This window comes from Augochlora pura, chromosome 4 (genome assembly GCF_028453695.1).
Source record: "Augochlora pura isolate Apur16 chromosome 4, APUR_v2.2.1, whole genome shotgun sequence".
NCBI lineage: Eukaryota > Metazoa > Arthropoda > Insecta > Hymenoptera > Halictidae > Augochlora > Augochlora pura.
This window is the reverse complement of record NC_135775.1, coordinates 731390-746987: the sequence shown is the minus strand read 5'-3', so window position 1 is coordinate 746987 and position 15598 is coordinate 731390. Positions and strand designations below refer to the sequence as shown.

The 15598-nt window shown below is 44.8% G+C and overlaps 1 protein-coding gene and 1 long non-coding RNA gene across 5 annotated transcripts; one reads left to right on the top strand and one right to left on the bottom strand.

The window, feature by feature from the left end:
• Positions 1–1419: 1419 nt before the first annotated feature.
• Stj (voltage-dependent calcium channel subunit straightjacket) lies at positions 1420–15209 on the top strand. 4 transcript variants are annotated; one of them, XM_078177824.1, is made up of 19 exons: positions 1420–1733; positions 3895–4081; positions 4553–5092; positions 5356–5763; positions 5952–6266; positions 7437–7493; positions 9562–9642; positions 9943–10017; positions 10184–10288; positions 10383–10454; positions 10679–10826; positions 11108–11174; positions 11263–11432; positions 11510–11633; positions 12309–12341; positions 13019–13293; positions 13430–13773; positions 14228–14470; positions 14812–15209. In XM_078177824.1, the coding sequence occupies exons 1-19, from the start codon at positions 1636–1638 to the stop codon at positions 15202–15204; spliced, it is 3735 nt and encodes a 1244-aa protein (XP_078033950.1). In that variant the 5' UTR covers positions 1420–1635; the 3' UTR covers positions 15205–15209. The 4 variants fall into 4 exon arrangements, with proteins under 4 accessions (XP_078033950.1, XP_078033952.1, XP_078033951.1 ...); XM_078177826.1 differs by lacking the exon at positions 7437–7493 and having other exon boundaries at positions 1421–1733; XM_078177825.1 differs by lacking the exon at positions 12309–12341 and having other exon boundaries at positions 1421–1733.
• On the bottom strand, positions 3281–4512 carry LOC144468394 (uncharacterized). The gene is made up of 2 exons (XR_013493805.1): positions 4243–4512; positions 3281–4159 (listed from the first exon to the last, which is right to left on the bottom strand). It is a non-coding gene; the product is annotated as an uncharacterized LOC144468394 (long non-coding RNA).
• Positions 15210–15598: the final 389 nt, after the last annotated feature.

Genomic DNA, 15598 nt, shown 5'->3' with positions numbered 1-15598 from the left:
TCTGGGATCTATTTGTTGTGTTTCCCGAATATCAGCGAAATTTCCAGACTCTGCAAAGGAGTGCACACTAGAACCTAGGAAAAGATATTTAATATTTAATAAATTAACACGCAACTGTACGGAGCAACGGCAAATTAAATATTAATGAAACGCGAAAATTAGTCCCGACCAGCATGACGCTTGTATGTGTGAACTTAATACGCCACAAAGGGTTAATTTATAGTAGCAATCAGCAACAGCCTAATAGCAATCAGCGACCACTCGTGGGATTACAATAGTATATTCTATGCTCGCAGTTTACTTAAGGTACAAATAGGTAAAGCAAATCTTCCGAGGGATTGTTATATCGTGAGAAATATATATTAAAGCCAAGGAATCGAGGTTCGCTGGTAAAAAGTCTCTCGCTAGCCCCGTACAAGTACGTCGGAGCCAACGAACCGGGTAACTGTGAAATCTGAAGAAAACGGATGCAGCGAAACGAGGCAAGGGGTGACAAGTCGCTGGCAAACATTACTATCAATTTCACGACGAATTTTCGCGAAATCCTGGCTAAGGATCATCCCACGAATCCTGAGAGAAGTTGTTCGATCGTTTCATTGTTGTGTCGCTGATCTCTGTACGACATTAAATTCAAAATCAGGAGCTCTTCTTTGTGACAGCTTCCTGAAAGAAAGAAAAAACGAAAAAATATTCTCTTAATTTTTCTATCTTCACAATTTAGTGTTTCACCTAGTCGACGTTGTCACTTTCTTATGGAAATGACCACGTTGAAAGTGATCAGAATTTCTCACGAAGAAAGACTTGTTTGTACAAATTTGTATATTATAATTTGTAGAAAAGTGAACACCGATCGAGTTTTGTTGGAAACATTTTTTCTGGGATCATCAGAAGTGTCTGAAAAATCATGCTTTGTTTTGGAATTGGACGGGAGCGTCGAGTGACGTAGCACGTTTGCCGCTTCGCTGCTTACCCAGGCGCCGAAATGCACCTCGAGCTCTATTTTTCGAATCAGCTTTCCATGTAAAATAAGTCTTCTTCGAACGGCTTTTAACAGCTCTACTACAAACCCTCCTAAAATTTAAATTGTTATATGTATTGCAATATATTGTTCGATGCAATCCAAAACGCAGAAACATTTCAGGTTCTTATAATATAACAAACAACAAGTTCAAACTAATTGAGCTTCGCCTAATAAATAATTGATATTCTATTACTGATTGTATAACATATACGTATATATAAGCATATAATATAGTTGGACAAGATCTGATAACGTTGTATAAGGATATTTGGACTTTATATTTTTGTCCCGCGTGGCCGCACTGTGTGGCGTTTGGCGGCGATTGGCGGCGACATCGGTGGAGCAGAGGTGGTGGTTGTTGCGCAAGCTCGGCACCGCTCCAGTGTTACGCGCCGATCGATAAGCTCTGGAAAAGCAGTGGCTCCCGTGGTGGTGTCGGACGGTGCGCGCACTGCATGGCGACGTCGACGTCGACGACGACAAAGACGACGACGAACACGGCCGGCCGAGAGCATCCTTAATGTCAGACGCGAGCCGCCTCTCGGCCTCAGTTTTGTTTACCGTGTCCTCGCGTAAACAGCGGAGAGCCGGCGCCGACGAACACGGCAGCAACGATGAGGCCCCGTCGTCTGCCTCTGCCTCTACCTGCTACCGTCATCCTGATCCTGATTGCGGCACCCGGCCTCGACGGTGACGGTATCTCCTACAACACGTAAGTCCTCGGATTATCACCGTTTCTCTCCTCTTCTCGTCGACCAGTTTTTCCACTATAAATCGGGACCGTCCGAACGCGACGACGTTCAATTCGGAGAACTCGCTGGCTTCCCTCGCTGCCCTCGACACGCGCCACCCTCGAAAACGTGGCGACCCGCGCTCTGCGTACACAACTCGCTGTCAACCTAGTTCCCAGCATTTATTCGTCAACCATGAATTTCCTTCCAGCGAAGTCCGCCACGTCGATTATACGTCCGCTGGTTTACCTCGCTGACAAGCTGCCCTTGGCACGCGCCATCGTCGTTGAAACGTGGCCGTCGCACCATCCTAAAACGTTTATCGTATTATTACTCTAGTTTATACCGCGCGATTCCTTCGTTGAAATTGCAACAGGAATTTTTCTGCTCGAATCATGGAGCTATTCGATTCGATCTCTGTCCGTGATGTGCAAGACCTGTCAAAACGTGGGTCACCTGTTCTCGCGCCACCTGTATTTACACGTTCAGTGTCTTCTCTTCGATATTGTTACCACGAGGTGCCCTTGTTCAGCTTCGACAATAAATTTCATAATTTATGCAATAATTTTCTCTTGCCATAGTTTATTTTGTTTCGTAAGGTGTGGTTCCGATAGCTTGGTCCTGCCACGGTCCGCGTGAGAATGTTGTTATCGCAGTGTTTCTGGATTAGACGATGTTTGCGGATTCGTGGATTATTGATAACGCTTTTCGAGAGCCGACGGTTGCACAGTAAATCGGATGACATCGGATGAAATCAGCTGGACATGTTATGGAGCTGATTATTAGGCTGCGGATTTTATGGATTTATGACCAAATTGAATGGTCAGAATTTCAAATAGAAAATAATATTATTTTATCAAATGATATTTTAAAATAATATAATATATTGGATATATATGAAAACTTTTACTTTCAATGAGACGATGATCATAAGCACACTGCGTGGCTCGTTAAAGAATGGATCTTATATAATGCTCCTCACGCGTTAGTCACACCGCCGCAAAGCCCTGACATTAACCCGATCGAGCATCTGTGGACAATAATAAGAAAAGAGCTACAACAATGAAAGAAAAAATGTAAACTATGAAATTCAATGTCACCTGGTATTACAGAAAAGTTAGTAAACAGTGTCGTTCTGAAAGTATCAACAGTTCCCTTGTTGAGCTCCAATCATCTTCCATCTTTTGCTTTACCTTCCTTCCCTCTTTTTCTTCCGATTCATCTTCTTCCGCTCTTCTTCCTCGAATTTCTCTTCCATCGTGTGATTGTTTACTCTGTAAAAACATTTCACGTCATTCTTCGTTCAATTCGATCTATAAAAGAGACCCTACAGCGAACAGTTTTTCCCATTAAATCAAAGTGCTACGACAAACGCGGGGAAATAAAATCGGTCATTGCGTCGATTGTTCCACTCGGTCATCGTTGCCACAGCAAAGAAGCAACTTACGATCGGAATCTATCAATAACAGTCGTAAATAGAAATATTAGAACTCGGTTTGTAGTCCGAGAAATTAGTTATATACTGGTCTAATTATTTATCCATTCATTTTGTTGTTCTATTACATGATTTTAATTACGATCCGTATAACAGTCACTCAAGTACAATGAAAATAAAAGTATCTTCCTCTCTATATAAAGAATGATACAATGCAAAATGTAATAAGTAGTATACTATATATAATAGACGTAGTAGAAATCTTTCGCCTCTACGGAATCGTACGGCGCTTCAAAACGTACTCGCGCCGAAAATCTTCAATTAATTTAAATTTGCCTCAAAAAGTAATAAGCAAACAATATCGTCGATAGCAGTCGAGTGGCGCGATGCAAGTCAAAGTTTCGAAATAGTTCACTGGAGCATGATGCAAGAATTGGCGCCACAGGGGGTGAATCGAAATTCAATAACGATAGCGTGTGCCGAACGAAAATAGACGTTTTATCGACGTTCCATCCGGTAATTACAGTAATCCGTAACGCCGTTTTCGAAGTTCGCGGGCGATAGTACTGTCGATCGGTTACCGAGTATCGAAAAGGAAATGATCTTAGCCGGGACAGAGGATTTCACTCGGCGCGCCTTGGGACCGTCGCGTCGGGATTCAATCTAGAATCTGGAGTTTTGATGGAAGTTGCCCGGTGTGTTCGCAGAGCGAAAACATGGGCGCACAAATTGGGTTTCGAGCTGTCGCAGTTGGGCAAGTACGTGACCAACGTGGAGAAGTTCCACGAAAGCTACAAGCAGGCGGAGGTGAAGCCTGTTGATGGCGAGGCGCTCGTCCGCGAGATCGCCAGGGACATTAAGGCGATGATGGAGTCCAAGATCTCCGCCATCAAGGTAACTCTTCTTACAGTTGGTCCCCACGCTGCGGCTTTCGTTTCGATTTCAGTTTACCGCATAATAATTGGTTTCATCCTGTAACAAAATTTTATACAAAATAAAACTTGTTGTAACTGTAACATAAATTGTTATAAAACAAATTAATTCATTAATCGTACCGTCGATTTCTTGAAGCAGTTTGCCTTCGAAGATCTATTGCCTAAACTAATCGCTTTAACCGCTATTATTACTATTTTTCCGCCTTCAAGTTATCTGCCTCGCATAAAGAAAAAAAAAAGAATTTCTAATGTCTATATTTAAGTTCAGTTCGTCCTTTTTTTCTTTCTTTCTATTCCCGTGTGTCATCTGTCCTTGCGTCAAAGTTAATACAACTATAGTAACTTTAACTATTATATTAACATTATTATTATATTAAGTTTGCTTTGAAACGACAGAACAATTAATTCGATATCGCTTTCGTTTCGCCAGAGGATCATGGACGTGGCGGAGACATCGGCGTTGTCAGCGCCAGATGCGGATCCGCCGGAGTCGTTCAATTACATCAACGCGAAGAACAACACCATAGAGCTGAAGCACAGCTTCCACTTCGGTGGCCAGGTGAACCTGAACATGTCGGCGGTCCACGTGCCCACGAACGTCTACGACAGGGCCTCGGACGTGATCAGGGCGATCAAGTGGTCCGAGGAGCTCGACAAGACCTTCATCAACAATTACGAGCAGGACCCGTCGCTCTCTTGGCAATACTTTGGTAGCGCAACCGGGTTCATGCGACAGTATCCGGCGACCAACTGGTTCATGGAGCCAGTGGACCTCTTCGACTGCAGGACCAGGAGCTGGTACATCGAGGCCGCGACCAGCCCCAAAGACGTCATCATCCTGATCGACACGTCCGGCAGCATGACCGGTATCCGCAGAGAAATCGCCAGACACGTGGTCAACAATATCCTCGACACGCTTGGCAACAACGATTTCGTCAACATCATCACGTTCTCCAACGTCACCAAAGAGGTAATCTGTCCGCCGGACTGTGGACCTTTAAACGAACACGGTAGAGATACCCTTATCGGAACAGTTGCCTTTCTGGAAATAAAACATAATTGTAGTTTTGAACGTGTTCACCCTAAAATGGACGTCTTTAAAATGTATTATTGCAGACATTAAAAGGTCGTCCGATTTGAGACATCGTTAAATTATAGTCGTAACTCTCGAATGTCCAGTCGTCTTTAAGACCTATTAAAGACTCTCTTGTGCTATCCGGGGCGGGGTCGCAGGTGGTGCCGTGCTTCAACGACACCCTGGTCCAAGCGAATCTGGCGAACGTCAGAGAGCTGAAGAGGGCGATCTCGAATCTGGACACGGAGAAGATAGCAAACTTCTCGCTGGCCTTGACCACCGCGTTTGAGCTCCTCGAGTCTTATCGCAAAGAGGGGGAGGGCGCGAGGTGCAACCAGGCGATCATGCTGATAACGGACGGAGTGCCGTACAGCTACAAGGACATCTTCGAGACCTACAATTGGAAGGACAATCCTGACGAGCCGTTTAAGGCCGACATGCCGGTCAGAATATTCACTTATCTGATCGGCAGAGAAGTGGCCGACGTCAGGGAGGTGCAGTGGATGGCCTGCGCCAACAGGGGATACTTCGTGCATCTCTGCACTTTGGCCGAAGTCAGGGAACAGGTGCGGCATTGTCATCGAACTAACAATTCTCGGTTGTTTCAGCTTCTTTTTATTCAACAAAATTATAATTGTTGACAATCGGAAAGAATTAAAAAGAGAAATAATAAATATTACCCTTGAGGGAACGGCCATCATCGTATTACATCTTTGTCAGCATTTTCAGTTGAACGATCTGCAATCTGTCGCAGGTGTTGAAATACGTGCCGGTAATGGCGCGACCTTTGGTCCTGGGTCGCAACGACCATCCTACCATCTGGACCCCGGTGTACGCGGACATCACTGACCCGAAGATGACCGACTGGCTGTGGGAGCAACGGGAGAGCGAGGAGCAGAAGGAGAGGTTCCTGATGCTGCACAGAAGGAAGAAGCTGTTTAACGCGGAGGAAAGGGACCGCAGGTTCGTGAAGAAGCAGAAGAAGGCTCACGACCAAGCCGGCGATCTTCAGGAGTACAGGCTGATGACCTCGGTCAGCATGCCGGTGTTCGATCGACGCGAGAACGCGGTAAGACATTCATGATCGATCTTAGCCACAGTTACACAAGACGAGTCTCTGCCACTTCTTCTTTGTCCGATCCTCACGAAAAAAACTGCTAAGCTCCCCTAAATTTGGTTCCGATCGGGGGCGCAAGATTGTCTGCGCCGTGTTGTTTCGACGACGAGAGACGCACGAGAAACGAGAGAAATCGAGCGGCTTAAGGTATTCCCGATAAAATACGTGACGAGCTCTCCCATCGAGAATAGATTACCGTTCCACCCTATCACCGTGTACCGTTAACCCCGTTCTATTAATATTTCTCGCAACAATGTGCACTCGCGTGCGCATCGGAGACGCTGCTGTCTGATCAACAAACCACCGCACCGGTCGCTTCGCGGCCGATCGTACCAAGCGATCCGCCAACCCTCCCGACTGGTCCAGCCATGGTCCGTGGACTTCGTGAAGTTTCGTTCGAGTGACGGAACTTTGTTGCATTCGATATAGGAACGCGTTCTTCAAACATTGCATCGAACAGCCGAGTGACTTTTGTTGCTTCCAAGATTCCAATAATAGGTGTTCATCTTTTCGATTTCTCGCTACGATTTCGTTATTTGTTACAAATCAAATTCACCCTATCTTATAGCGGACTCTTCCAGCTTTAATTCGAATAAAGTTGCATCGCAAAACGACCACGGGAATATAATTTAAAATCGTCTCAAACTTTACATTAGAATCGAGTGGTTTTTCCTTGATTCGGCGAAAGGCTCGAAATTTTCTGATTTTCCGTTTAATTATTAGCTGTCCGCGGTAAATTGTAACCTGAACAGCCGGCGATCGTCTCTAGATTCCGATCAGACAGCAGCGAAGCGTCGCGGTCGAGTTCAGCCGGCGAATAAATGCCGATGTTCTCGAGTCGCACTTCCGCCGTCGGATTAGCAATTAGTATCCACTGTCAGAATCGAGCAATTCGTTCGCCATTGTCGTCACTCATTCTCATAAATCGCAGCGACCACCCCCTCCCCCCCCCCCCCCCCCCCGCTCCCAAAACCCCTCGCCCCCCCCCCCCCCCCCCCCCCCCCCTATATTGTTTTTAAGTGTCTCGAGTCAGCCCTCCGTCGCGCGTCGTGGGACGGGCTCGACGGCGCCGCGGAATCAGACCGATTTTCCTTTGGGTTTTAAGTTCCTCTTTGTCCACAGAACATCACAAGGCAGGTGCTGGTGAACGAGGCGTACTGGGTGACAGAGACTAGAGAGGTTGGCAGCAAATACAAACAAAACACAAGCAACGTTGTTTCAATGCATAGAGCCCCGTAACCCTTTCGCCTTTTATACTCGCGCGCGGCCTACACCCCCGCCTCCGGGATGATCCCTCCTCGAGGGAGGATATCGGAGAGGGTTGTCGCCACATCGTGAACTCGTTTCACTTCTTTGGGAAACGATTCATGCGCCGCGATTACCGATTCATTCGGTCGGACTTCCTAATTCTCCGATCCGGCTTCCAAGCGCTCTCTGCGAGCTCGGAATTTTTTAATCTTTCCAAAAGATCCCGGAACTTTTTTATAAAGCAAATTTACTCTATCTTATTCTGGACACTTTGAGCTTCAATTTGAGCTGAAAAATGTTTGAAATGTCCGATGCCAGTACAATTTAAAATCGATTGAAAGCGCAGCTTTGTCCAGTGATCCGGCCAGAATGACCGCAGAGTTTATTCGTTAAAAAAATTGGTGTACCAAAGAAAGGAAATCGTTCACGATCGTTGTTAAAGATGCAAGGTAACCGTAATTGCGCTCTAGTAATGGTTTTGGCAATAAAATCTGCATGAGAATGAAGTTTTTGAACGATCAAAAAAGTTCCAGAGGCGCGCGAAGAAGGCCGCGCGGCGATCTTTTGTTTCATTTAGGTCCACGTTCATCTCTCTGGTATCTTACTTTGATCTAACACTAGTTCTGGACTTAGTTTAATCATTAGGTAGGTTTAGGTACTTTAGTCTACCCTGTGCCCTGTTCGAGACGAGTAGAAACACGGATAATCCTGCCCGCCTGTTGGATTGCGAACGGCGAATACCTCCTGTTGATATTTATTATTACCATTTTTCGTTGGTTTTGTTATTTTTCGTTACTTTCCTTTTTGTTACTATTATCATCGTTATCGTTATTATTAATCTTTTCGTCATCATTCAGTAGAACTCTGGTTCTGGGGTGACTACGTACATACGTTCTGTGCAGGAGCTATACATTATGTATATTATAAATACATATATATGAGCGAAAAAATACTTTTTTAGTTTTGAGTTCGAGCAAGCGAAACGTGTGTGCACACACGCGTGCACACGGTACGGATTGATCCGTTTTTTCTTCAATACTAGATCGAGTTAGACGAGTAATCTAGTAGAGTTCGGTCGGGCACCGTTCCGACGATCGTTTCCTCCCTCTGCGAGCCTGATCGCAAACGCTCGGAACAATTCGCGGAAAGAAATCTGCGAATATCGAGCCGTTTTCAAAAATCGAAACGTAAAGATATTAAAGTAGCTAGCTCGATATTTTTGGAAAATGGACTTGAAATGGCTATTTTCAAAGTGAACAGCCCAGTTATTCGGATGAAAAACGCTGCAACGATGAGGAGGAAAAGAAAGACGAATTTTCATCGACGACGAAACTATAGTACGCGAACGGAGTGTATCGCGGACGTCGTGAAATCGGTGAAATAATAACTCGCCACCGTCAATCATTGAACCACGCGGAACGAGACGGTAATTGGGTGTAATTTCGAGGCCGGTATCGACGTAAAATCCGGACGAACGAGGAAACGAAAGGCGGTCCCCGTTTAATTCGACATCGTAATTAAATCGAACGGTACCGGGCGGATCGACAGAGAGGAAACGGATCGACAGAACGATAAATGGCCCGGCAAATTGTAATTTGATCGTTAAATAGTTAGGAGAGCCTGCGTCAGACATTAATTGCTCTTTATTGTGTATCGTTCTTTATCATTGCCATTATACTTTCGATCGATCACACTGTTATTATCATACGTTCTTTCGTTGACTTATTGAGAACCGTAGTTGAGCTAGTTTTATTATACATCCAGCCGTACGTCAGAGATGATTGTTATACTTTAGTAAATATCGTTACTTTACATACTAGTACAGTGTGTCTTTAGAGGAATTATCATTGTGATAGCGTTTATTGGAGAAGGTAGATACGCTTATGGTTATGCGACTTGGGATGATGATGACTCGTAATTCATTTTTCGATACACCGAACCACCTCGGTCCCGCGGGAATTGGGATCATTCTGAAACGGCCCTGTGTTTTTTTGCGCAGACACGGATCGCCGATCTTCTCGGTGTCGCCGGCACGGACGTTCCGATAGAAGAGATACAGAAACTTATGATGCCGCATCGGGTAAGCGAACAGTCATATTTTACCAACTACCATCGAAATGATTAATTATTGCCATCGAAACGAATTTCGAAAGCTTGTTCAAAGTTAATATTGCTCGGTATGTACAGTGTAGATGAAGTTTGAATAGGGACATTAATATTCTTTTATAGAAAAGCTAAGTGTACTGATAATAATTAATAAAAATTGCATTTTAACTGCCTGTCCCTATGCAAATTTCGCTGTACACTTATACGCTTTATAATTTGATCCGTAATGAACGAAGAAGAATTCACGGAATGCTTTTCACTCTGTTCGAAACAGCTCGGCGTCAATGGATACGCGTTCATCGTGACCAACAACGGTTTCATCCTGATACATCCCGACCTCCGTCCAGTGGTAATGATCCTGATCAAAAAGATTCTTTAAACGCTTCTACGTAGCGCATAGGCTTGACAGAGTTCCGAGTATCGTACAAATACTCATTCGCATCTCTTTATTCCTACATATTGTCGATTTGTAGATGACGATCCATTTCCATGATTAATCGAAGATGCGATTGCAGTTCCAGGGCATCCTGAAACCAGCGTACAACAGCGTTGACATGGCGGAGGTCGAGCTGATGGATCAGGATAGAGGACCGAGGGAGTTCGACGAAGCGCTTTTAAGGGTAAATCACGCGAAACTTTCCGTTGAATAAATACCACGATAGAGAAAGGTAGCGGATAATCTGACTGTGATTGCGTTCGCTTCTCTTGTTACAGCTTCGAAACGAAGTGGTCAACCAGACGAGCGGTAGCGCGCAGCTTCACACGAAATATCATTACGATGACATGGTAATTAGTTCAACATATTAACGGTAAACCGCATATGCATAGTCGTCGCAATAGTCGCATTTACATTTTTTAATAAAAATATTGACAATTCTCCGAGTTGAAGATTTTTTTTTAAATGAGATCTCTAAGATGAGAGGTGTTTTACTGAGTAACACGATGGAGATTGTACTAATCGTAAATAAAAAAAACCACAAACTGTCGACTGAAACTTTCGTTTGTTGCAGAAACGTGTGGGCAGAGTGAAGAGGAAGTACGATCACACTGAAATACTAAACACACCGTTCACGGTGGTAGTCAGTCTGCCGGAACATGATCGGGGCGGAAGCTATCGCGTGCACGGAACCGAGGAGATACATCGCGCGCACGTTACTGGTATGTACGTTCACCGAAACAGAGAGCAATCAACGATTCGATTAGATTCAAAACAATAAGGACATTTCACTTCAAATAGTCCGGTTAAAATAATTAACGCAAAACCTACCGAGCATTACGGACGACTTACGTATATATAATTCCATAATTCCAAAACTTTTTAAACAAAAATATGTAAAACCGATCATTTCGTGTGCCATGGTAGGTTTATTGTTAAGAAAGAAGAGGAACAAGTACAACCTTCTGCATGTTGCAACGCTCTAGCCAAATTCTCTTTCTAGGCAAGAACGTGTCGGACTATTTCACTGGTAAGAACTGGCGGGTACATCCCCATTGGTTGTACTGCAAGTGAGTCTCTTCATCAGTTATTACTCTGACCGGCCCTGCCCAGTCAACGGCAAAATAAGTGAACGATCCTTAAAATTTCTTGATCCAGATATCATTTCGAGGATGAGCGACCGTTCGGTACACCGGAAGCTCAGCTCCTGCACTTCTTGGAGCGTATCCGCCAGCCAGCCTGGAAATGGAAAGACATGAAACAGCCATCCCAGCCGCCGGAATACTCGGCCACGAGTTCCGGTAACGACACCCATCGCAAATCGAAACGTATGCATCTACACGGTTAAATGATCGCGATCGTACGAACAAGTCGTTTCGAGAATGATATGGTTTCTGTTGAACAGCCACGGCTTATAAAGCGGACAAGTACTTGTACTACTGCGACAGGGATCTTCTTCTGAGTCTGGTGTTCGACGCAAAGGTAACCGAATGGTTTGCAAACCCCAGCACCACACGCGAAGAAAAAGGGTGAGCATCAGAACGATATTCTTGTAATTCGAATCTGCGTATCGCATGGGATACGGTCTACAAAGGCGACCTTGCGAATATTCGAAACAGGAAGGTGGACTTCCTTTGCAATGGCGGATTGATACGTTTCATATCTGCAGAATTAATACTGAAACAACCGAGCAGCAATTCGTACTGCCGCAATAAATCAAAAAGCATCATTACAATTTGTTTGCATAATTAGAAAATAAAGAAGCTGAGATTCACTATTTCGGTGGATTTGGTTGTTCTAGTGGGAATCTTGATTATGTAATAATCCGCCATAGATTCTTCGCACAAAAAGGAAAAGATCTAGTACTAAGCAATTTGCAAATAATAACAAAGAAAAAGGTAATTTTGAAAAATGCTATAGGCTTGCTATAGAAAAATAACAAATTAAACAATAGAGATTAAATGAAATCGAATCGAATTGAAAATTTTGCCCAAGATAAATGCAAAGAGCACTGACAGTAGAATTAGAGAAGACCGACCGTGCGGTTTATCAATGTCAGTGAAACCGTTCCCCCTGTATGAGTGTGTTTGTTTCCGTTCTTTGCACAATTCTCTCTCGTTCCGTTCTCTTATTCTTTCTTCTGTCAGGATAACGAAACGCGCCCGTTCCTTTTTACTAATACTGACCACTTTGACGCCATGCAGACCTTTAGCTAGGCTGATGAATCTGCTGCCCAGGTAACGTCCACCACAAACGCACCTTACGTTTTCTTTTAGAGGCTAACGATATCTATCCGTAACGATATCTATTTGTTGTTATCGCTTCTTTTGTGCCCCCTTTCCTTGTGTCTCTCTTTCTTTCTTTCTTATATTTTCTTTCATTCTCTCTTCGACACCAGTTCTGTTCAATACTTTAACGTTCTCCGAGCGTTTTCCTTTTTGTAATCGCCAGCAGTTTGCGTCTTCATATTTACGTTAATCCTTCTACGACTCTTGATCGGCCGTTTTGGATCACGAGCCGTGATCTTTCAGAGCTGGAGTCTCGATCGGAAAGAAGCATTTGCGGAGCCCGAAACCGGAGGATCTGTCTTCATCAATCCAAACTGTACAGTGTAGCTGAGAAATCCTTGGGGACTTGCTTGCAAAGTTGTTACCCTCCTTAAACATTCGTAGACTACCAAAAGTTGAATCATAGTGTCTCAACATGGGAGCTAAATTAACCTTAAATTCGCTAAAGAAGTCGTGCAGTGGCTGAACTACCTAAAGTATCATTTCAACAAAATCCTGAGATGCAAACGAGTCGCCAAAGCTCCGCCGTACTGCGCTAGCTTTGTACCATAGACAAGACTGACCCTCGAAGTCTGTTCCTTGAAGAAATGATTCTGGTTGGAAGCATAACGTTTCTGTTCTTGTAGGAAAGAATTCCAACAACGTTTTGGCGTGACGGTCGCGTTCATGGCCACTCATAGCGGCTTAACACGATGGCAAGACTTCCTCACGGACGAGGAAGGCACCATTCCCGATGACCACTTCAGCAAGATGTATCCGAGAGCCATAGACGAAGTGTGGTACAAGCGAGCCGTGGAGCAGAACTACGTCCAGCCGGAAAGCTTCGTCTTTTCTGTGCCAATCGACGAGGAGGGTGCCGACAACACCACCCTCGTCACTGCCAGTCGTGCCATTTTTATCGGTAACAAGAGCTGAAATCGTTACGCGGATTAGCATGTAGCTTAACGGATTAATATTTAATTCAATGAATTAGTCTTTAGTTGAATAACTTAATCGAACTACCTTGTCATTACGAACATTATTCGGTTGCTCTTTAGGAAGCCAAACGGCGAGGGCGCCAGCAGCAGTAGTTGGTTTCCAGTTTGAGCACACTGCCCTTCAAGGACTCTTCCAGAACATAACTTTCAGCTGCGAGGGCATCGGGTCCTGCCGCACGCATTGCGGCGCCGAGAACTGGGCCTGCTATCTCGTCGACAATAATGGCTACGTGATCGCTGCCGAGGACGAAGCCAACGCTGGCAAGTTCTTCGGCGAACTTAGGGGACCGATCATGTCGAGCCTCGTGAAGGAGGGCGTTTTCGAAAGAATCAGAATATTCGACTACCAAGCTGTCTGCTTCAAGAGCATGCACACTTCCAACGTTGCGAGTATCTTACTTACGGTGAGGTCCTTTCGCAGACTCCTTGTCGTATGACATAAATAGCAGCGTGATAGCAATATACAGAGTATCCCAAAAAATGACTAACTATTCGGAAATGGGAGATCTCTGAAGTCATTCGAAACTGGATTACGGCCGCTCGTTGGCTTGACCACCTCGCGTCGGCCGAGCTCGCCTCTCATTGGTCACAGTTTTTCATTAATAACTCGTAAACAAAACCACGGATCAAATGTTCGGTAAGGAAAAAGTTACTTCAAATGATCTCTTTATTCCGATAAGTCAATTAGTATAACAAATGTCAACAGTAATTACCACATCCAACGAAATACGACTGCAAGGTTTAGGACTAGGTTAGATCTGATTTACGTTCTAGTTCTTAAAATAGTAAAGTTGAATACTTATTTTACTTGTACGTACCGAGACTAGGTCATAGGTTCTGAATTGTTGTTGCTTTCAGCCATGGAAGAACATTCAGAAAATAGCCACCTGGCTATTGGGTCAGGCGGCATGGGCTTGGGCCAAAGCTGGCATGTGGGAATCCGAGTATGCAGAAGCATTTGCTTACCCGAACGAAGACGAAGGCATGCACAGGGACTATCAAGAGAGCGAAGAAAAATCGCCGGTCGATCCGAAAGATGAGAAAATGTTCGATCAAAAGGTTCTGATCAACCGAACGCGGCCAGAGGCTTGCGACCAAGAGGTATACTAGTTTACAACTACTACAGATTAATTTGCTGGTTTAATAATTGTTCGCTCTTGAAGAATACTATTACAAATTAGGTTTTAAACGCGGAAGATTCTTACAGACACGATGTCCCCGCGTTTTCAGTTACCTATTAGTAATGTGCATGCACCTGAGGATTCATGTGAAGGTAGCATCGGAACCTCATGAGCGCGCATGCGTAAACTAAGTTTTGTATATTTAAATTTTGCAACGATTCATTCAAATTATCAGAATTCGTACATCATGAACAAAATTGTAAGAATCCTCGCGTTGTCCAATGCAACGAGTAGTCAACAGATCGTGCATTTGTCTGACAGGTGTACCTGTACCTGCGGAACGTATCGTTCGACAAGTTCGACGTCGAGCAGGACATAAACGACAGCTGCATGAGGTCATACATCGTCCAGCCGGTGGAATTCAGCAACATGTTGTTGCTAGTGGTAAACACAGATTGCACCGACACGGAATCACCTTCGTTGAGCGTGCTGCCAGAAGAGGTGATGTACGAGAACAACTCCCTGGTATGCCAGAAGGCACTCATTACCCTGAGTAGGAAGAAGCCCCAATCCTGCATCCGCACCCACTCGAGGGAGAGCGAAATCAAGGACCTGTGTGGGCTGGCTGTGATCGCGACGCCGAATACCTACCTCCTTATACTGTTACCGACCGCCTGTGTCCTCGTTAGACGGGTTGTCTTCGGTCATTATTAATTTACCCGGCTCGGAGACCTTGATCGTATTGGGTTCGGGGCCAACGATGGCAGAGGAGGTGTCGACGCTTCCCTCGCAGCGGCCCTTCGTCCTTCGTGACCATCATAGATCGCGCTAGCGACGCTCTCGAGCGACGAGATTACACTTGCCAATCGTCATTTAGCTTCTGAAAGAGAGAAAGTACAATTCGGGCCGATTCGTTGCGAAGTAATCGATGTTCTTTTTCTTTTTTCTGTTTTTGTCATAGTTACCGCGATTTCAAGGTATTTTAGGACATATCTATAGCAACGCTGTACTAGCGGAGACACGGTCTCCTGGTGCTGTGTGCTGCTGTCTGCTGATTGATTGTGTCGAATCGACTAGCGCGCCATGCCGCAGGCCGGGTTTGCGCGTG

What these genes read in the sequence shown, in the direction of transcription:
- Stj (XM_078177824.1), top strand. Translation starts at nt 1,636, where the DNA reads ATGAGGCCCCGTCGTCTGCCTCTGCCTCTACCTGCTACCGTCATCCTG. An exon ending in TGGCCGAAGTCAGGGAACAG is followed by an intron (nt 5,764 to 5,951) that starts GTGCGGCATTGT and finishes AATCTGTCGCAG; the next exon opens with GTGTTGAAATACGTGCCGGT. An exon ending in CTGATGAATCTGCTGCCCAG is followed by an intron (nt 12,342 to 13,018) that starts GTAACGTCCACC and finishes CTGTTCTTGTAG; the next exon opens with GAAAGAATTCCAACAACGTT.